This window comes from Euprymna scolopes, chromosome 4 (genome assembly GCF_053919585.1).
Source record: "Euprymna scolopes isolate OS-2025 chromosome 4, ASM5391958v1, whole genome shotgun sequence".
NCBI classification, from domain to species: domain Eukaryota; kingdom Metazoa; phylum Mollusca; class Cephalopoda; order Sepiida; family Sepiolidae; genus Euprymna; species Euprymna scolopes.
In genome coordinates this window covers 1,059,441-1,066,501 of record NC_136485.1, presented here as the reverse complement: position 1 = coordinate 1,066,501, position 7,061 = coordinate 1,059,441, and the positions used below count along the sequence as shown (strand labels likewise).

At 35.6% G+C, this 7,061-nt stretch overlaps 1 protein-coding gene across 1 annotated transcript in view; it reads right to left on the bottom strand.

The window, feature by feature from the left end:
- Positions 1–262: 262 nt before the first annotated feature.
- Positions 263–7,061, bottom strand: part of LOC145266413 (uncharacterized) — a 445,667-nt gene continuing 438,868 nt past the window's right edge. Inside the window, exon 14 of the mRNA XM_080122081.1 lies at positions 263–1,040. Coding sequence (XP_079978207.1) covers positions 942–1,040 — 99 coding nt within the window. The 3' untranslated portion in view covers positions 263–941. The remainder of the gene's footprint in view (positions 1,041–7,061) is intronic.

Here is a 7,061-nt window from a genome sequence, read left to right as displayed (position 1 = left end):
TAAAGACAATCTATACTTATTATCTTAATTTTATAAAAAGAGTAAGGAAATGTTTGTGCAAAATGCGGCTCTAGATTTAGAATAATAGTTAAGTAAAAGATAAATAAAATTTCAATTAAAATGCAAAATAAATTGAAATCAATTCGTTTAACCAATATCACTGCCTTGTATTACATACCCTGTGGTGGGAACAAAAGAAACAATTAGTGTAATTATTAAGCTAGGTGAATGTAATGCATTCAAATTTTGCAAAAAAAAAATGTTTTAATTCAAAGATAGAGATCTTTATTATAAACAACAAATATATATGATCTGCATCTATGAAGGTCGTCACCTCCTCTCTTTATATTATATATGCGTGTATATCTGTCCGGGATGATATTATCTCCTTAAAGTATTGTCAGAAATCAGTTAACAATACGTGATATCTACAGCTCATCGTTAAGTTGAAATTCCTCAAATGTCTTCATATGTTTATTGCATCATTTCCATTCAGCTCTCTTGCTGCCAACTTAGCTTTTAAATAAATATTTAAAATTTAGAATTTAAATATATTTTAATGAATTGCGTATAAAAATAAAATGATTGTATCGTCAACTAATTCTTATTCTTTGCATTATTATTGTCGTATTAAAAAAAACATTTCCTCCAATTTAATTCCATCCGTTATTTAAAAAAGGCGGCATTTTCGTTTTAAGCCGCTTGCTTAATGATGCGATCTAACATCCTGCAGAGCTCCGGTTTCCTTGGAAAACGAATTTCATCGTGAAAATTCATATTTTTCAAAGCCATAAACACATCATCGTTTACTTTTTCTTTTCTTTCTTTTAAAGTGAGACGGAATTTAACCATTCGGCTGCAAGGCCCATCTTCTCAACATCATGCATCAAAACTTTCAGCCGCAAGGATCAATAGCGGACGTACACTCGGAATATCATTAATCATAATGCGTCTTGTTCTGGATCATATTGAACTTTGTGCATTATTTGCTTCTGGAAAGCCCTCGAGTGATGTAGAATCTCTTTACATTTTCCGGCAACCTGAAAAATAAAAATATTTTTTTAAAAAAGCAAATCTATTGCATTTTGCTACTGCTTAATCGAGAGAAATGATGTTAACATTTGTGTAATTATACTCTGAAAAAACGAATCGTAAAATCCATGAGCATATCAATAAAACAATATACAACATAATATGTGTGTTTATAAATTATTTATAATATTACAAAATTTCCATTTAAAATAAAAGATTACGTTTCAGGCGAAGAAATGATATTATCTTGAGTTTCGATTATAATTGTAAAATGATGATAAATACAATATCATCTTGGGGATGCGTTTGAATTTAATCCAGGGAAATCGTTACTTCCCTTCTGTTGCCTTTATTAATAACTAGCAGATGTACCTGGCGTTGCCGGTATTAAACGTAAAATTAAATCCTTTAAAATATGAAGTAAAAACCAGAAAGAAACTGAGACGTGTACGTGAGTATTATGTTCTTTTCAAATGAATTCACTTATTGTGAGTAAAAAAAGATATATACTCAAGCTGAGAACGAAACCAAAATCTAAACACAATGAGACAAGTACGATAACAATTAAACTAGCCTGACACGATCTTTAAAAAGTGTTTTCAAATCATACTTATTGTTAACATAATGTGAACGATTGACAAACATAAAGATCCGATGGCCCCAAGTTACAACTTTTCAATTTCGACACCTTAACAGCACTTTTTTCCGAATGAAAACAAGTTAAAATGTGTTCCTCATGTCTGAATACTCTATATAGTAAATTTCAAGTCTATTATAGATATACAGATAATTTTTTCATGTCCATTTTAACATATTTTAAAAAGAATCATACCAATTATTTATCAGAAATGAGAATAATGTGATTTTTTAAAACAGCAATTTTTTTCCTAAGATCGTCCAAGTTCCAGAGATCATATTAAGCTGGAGTAAGCTAGTTAGTGGATTAAAACTATAATAAAAACTTTAGACAACTAAATAGTGCTTTGCCTGTATATTTTTTTTACAAGGTGGTCACCACATATCAAGGCCAGGAAGCCGCTCAGGGATAAGCATTATTCTAAGTAGAATACGTTAGTGTGGATATTTAAAGTGTCTACTAAAGGAGGCGGTTCATAAGGAATTTGTTTACGTTGGACTTGAAGACATCCAAGTTATAGTCAGGAGGGAAGCAGGCAGACAGAATAGAGTCCCACAGGCGTGCAGTTCTAAGAAAGAAGCTTTGTTCATGGAATCTACGTTTTGATTTAGGCATAGATAAAGTGTGGGGAAAGTTTTTGATAGTGGATTCAGCTAGACGGGTGTTTATCGTAAAAGATTGGCGATGGGGGACCAGAGATTGGAGTTCAGACGAGCACCTGCCATGGAAATAACGATAAAATAAAGATAGGCTTGCAACGTCTCTTCTGTGGGAGAGAGGTTGCAGGGTAGAGAAAAGGGAATCCCCCACTAAGCCACAAAGTCTATTTTGTACTCTGTCAAGGCAGGATAGGCTGTTTTTAGCAGCTCCTGCCCACATATGACAGCAGTATTCCATCCTTGGACGTACTTGGCTTTTATATAGATAGAGAATTGCATCAGTAGTGAGATATCTTCTGGACCGGTAGAAGGATCCCACCATCTTTCCAGCGACCTTGGCAACAGACTTGATGTACGTGTTCCATTTCAGATCAGGAGTGAGGGTCAAGCCCAGAAGCTTATCAAAACATGGTCCTAGACGAGAGCCATTCATTTCAATTGATGCCAGATGGGGATACAGGCGTTGATGAAGTAAATATAGGAATTTGGTTTTAGATGCCTTGAACGTAACCAGCCATGTCTTCCCCCACTGAACCACTCGTTCGAGATCAGAGGAGAGAGAATCAAAGAGAGATTTGTCATTTACAGCCTTTGATGTGTTGCCGTAGATGGTCGTGTCATCAGCATAGATGTCAATGAATGAAGTATATGTTTAGGGAGATCATTGATGTAGATCAGGAAGAGAGTTGGGCCCAGGATGGACACTTGAGGAACCCCAGCATTTATACTGCAGGCCTCTGATTTTAGTCCATCAACCACTACTCTTATGAGCCTATCAGAGAGAAATGATTTAATGATAGAGATAATATTTTCGGTTATACCGTAGCTGGAAATCTTGTGAAGTAGACCTTTATGCTATACCTTGTCGAAGGCCTTTGATATGTCAAGAGCAATTGCCCTGGAAAGGAAGCCTTTCTCAAGAGATTTACTAATCCTGAGATATAACTCTTAGTACATCTGCGGTAGATCTTGCAGAACGGAAACCATATTGCATGTCACTAAGAAGGTTATTTCTGTTGAGGTGGTTGATTATTTCGTTATTTAATATGGATTTCAGCAACTTACTCATGACACACAGGAGACTTATGGGTCTGTTCTGAGAGGGAGATGACATCACTTGAGTTCTTAAATACAGGGCATACTGATGAGGTTTTCCAGGGTATTGGAAAGCACTTCTCCTAAAGGCAACGTTTAAACAGTTTCGTAAGTATGGGAGCAAGTTCTGGTTGAAGCTTTTTTAACACTATAATTGGGATGCCATCAGGGCCAGTAGCTTTACTGGAATCAAGGTTCTTGATTAGCTTGGCGACCTCATGCACAGATATCTGTATGCTACCTATCGTGTTCTGTGTTATAGGAGGAAATATGGGGAGTTGATGTCCTTCGTCGCATAGGGTAGAATTAGCTGCAAAGTTCTTGGCAAATAGCCTGGCCTTGTCTGAAGCTGATGAGATGACCTCTGGTCCATTGATAATGGTTGGGATAGAACGCACACTTCTGTTCAGGATCCTATTTGTTATTTACCAAAACTGGTGGGAACCAAGCCGCTGATCAGCTACTTTGGATTTAACAGACTGGGCATATAGCTCTCTTGAATTTTTTATTACTCTTTTACAGTGGTTGCTGGCGTTCCTGAAAGCAGCTTTAGTCTCAGTGCATCTATTACGTTGGTAGCTATGGAATAAGTGATTTCTGTGCGCGATGGCAGCGGCACATTTTGGGGAGAACCATGGCTGGCTGTTATGTGTGTAGCTAAATTGCGATAAACTGTTGATTTCAACAATTATCATATCATATTATAAATAAATATTCCCTTTCTATTAAATAACAAAATACTCTCTTAGATAATTTGGATTTTTTTCAACGAAACAGATGAAGAATTTTTTTTTTTAATAATTTATACTATTTTCTTTAACAACCATTTTTCATTTTTGAAAACAAGTTTGTATGTTTTGAAATAGTATGAAAAAAGAAAACGAAACTTATCCTCCAATTAAATACAAAAAAGATCTACCGGTCAACCCTTGAAAAGAACGCACATGGCTTTTAAGGTACCCTCTTTTTTATTACTACTTTGAAATAGATAGAAATCTTTGCACCCCAAATCATTCCACTTGGAAACACTGGTCTGCTAGGAAACCTCATTCCTGGGTCGCTTGAATGGACTAACAAGTACATCTATTTATGTTATATTTAGCCTGTGTAATCCAGTAGAATTCACCTGCTGATGCAATTCTCTATCTGTATAAGAGTCAGGTAGTTCAAGGATAGAGTATTGCTGTAACATCTTAGCAGGAGCTGCTAGGAATTACTTATCCAGCCTTGACAGAGTTCAGAATAGACTTCGTAGCCTAGTAGGAGATGCCATTTTCTCTTTTTTGCAATCTCTTTCTCACAGAAGAGACGTTGCAAGTCTGTCTCTGTTTTACCGTTATTTTCATGGGAAGTGCTTGTCTGAACTCCAATCTATGGTCCTGGCTCACCAAACATTCACGAGAAACACTTCTTTGACTGTAACCACTATTAATAATTTCCCCCACTTTACTTGTACCTAAACCTAAACGTAGATTCCATGAACAAAGCCTCTTTCTTAGAACTGGACACGTGTGAAGCTCTCCTTCGTTTATCTGCTTTTCAGCTGACTAAAATATGGTCGTCTTCAAGTTCAATGTAAACAAATTCTTGATGATCCGTTCCCTTTAAGTAATCCAATTCACCCAATTTACACTTCTAACGATTACTATAGTATTGTCCTTTTGACCAATTTACACCCTTTAACCCTTATCCTAGAGTGGTCTCTGGACCTTGATGAGTGGTGCTTTCTTTGTAAAAAAATCTAATAATATGTAACCTGTGTAAATCTAATTCAATTTCTTTTTATTTCTATATTTTGGAATATTTGCAGGTACTCAATAATATTTTATTCGTTTATTTTAAAACAAATTACTAAAGCAAATTATTTAACCATACTTAATAAAACACACGGCTTCTTTTTAATGTAAAATGGAGAAAACGTATATCTAATGTTAAGCTTATATTTTTAGAATAGAGCAAAACTTTATTTAACTATGATACTTAATATTCTCATCCATGAGGAGACATAGAAGTACCTGGTGTAGAAACCAGACGCATTATTATCCCCCTCGGAGTGATGGACCAGTAGATCTTTTCAGATCATCAATCCAGGAGAGAGAAATCCCTGTTATTAAAATTGGGGGAGGGGGGCCTCCTCAGTCATTGTCGACTACCTTCCTAGAGCTGGTGTGTTATGATTTAATTTGTTGTTAAGAGTTATCCCCCTTGGGATTGACATTCATAATAAAAGCGCCCTCTGTTTCATTTTCCCGCTCGATCCTTTCAAGAGCGTACGTGTATTTTACAGTTAATAAAACCTTTCTAAAAGGCAATTCTTTACTTACTGATACTATTCACTTCAATTTTATTAACTGTAAAAAAAAAAAAAAAAAAAAAATAATGGATCGAATCTTACGTCCCGACAGATTCGAGGTGGAACCTACATGCCCTAATTCCGAAAAATCCTATAGGCATTGGAAATTAACCCTCCAGAATTATATCCGCTCACATAATAACGGATTAATCGAAAACACTTCAGATAATTTCTTTGCCTTGATCAATTGTATTTCAGCCTCTGTTTTCGATTTAATAAGCGATAAAACCGACTACGATAGTGCATTAAGAACATTGGACGCCGCTTATTTAAAACCTGAAAATATTGTTTATAATAGATATCGATTGATGACGACGAAGCAACAAACAACACAAAATATAGATGCCTTCATACTACAATTGGAAATGCTTGCCAAAACATGTAACTTCGAAGCGGTTTCTGCTGAAGAAAACAAAAATCAATACATTCGGGAAGCTTTCATCGGCGGAATTTCTTCTTCGTCCATCCGACAACGACTGTTAGAAAAACCCATCCTGACTTTACAAGACACATATGCCACGGCCAGATCTCTTGAACAAGCAGAAAAGCATTCGATAAGCTACGCAAATAACTTAACTGTAGCAGCTACAAATAATCCTTCGGGCTACAATCGTATAGCTGTGACTAAAGAAAATATGCATCCAAAAGGGGTTTGTTTTTTCTGTGGAAAATCACGTCATCCTCGATATTTATGTCCTGCACGAAACGCCGAATGTAAAAAATGCAAAAAAAATGGTCATTGGGCTAAAGTGTGTAAATCTTCTATTTCTAACACTCATACTGCTGTTCTTTATGACGACTCTGACTACCCCTCACCTTCTCTATCCTGACTAGGAACTAACTCCAAAGATGTCACATTCACTCAATGCCAAATTAACGGGCACTTCGTGAACGCTATGGTGGACTCCGGCAGTGTAAAAACATTCATTAATGAAAATACTGCTAAAAAACTTAAACTCTTCACAATACCTAAAAACAAAACTATAGCTCTGGCTGCTTCCGATCAACATGCTAAAATAACTGGCGAAGCTGTCGTGGATTTAATACTGAAAGATAAAACCCATTCTGGAATAACAATTGAAATCATTGAAAACCTTTTCATTGATTTAATAATCGGAAAAGATATTTTAAAAAAATATAAAAAAGTAACACTTAAATTCGACGGTCCTAGAGACAAACTTATAATTGGAGCTATAAACACGAATAATTTTTTTCCTACACTAAACGTTCCACCCCTCCTCTCTTTTCTAATCTTTCTCCTCATACTACTCCTATTGCGACAAAA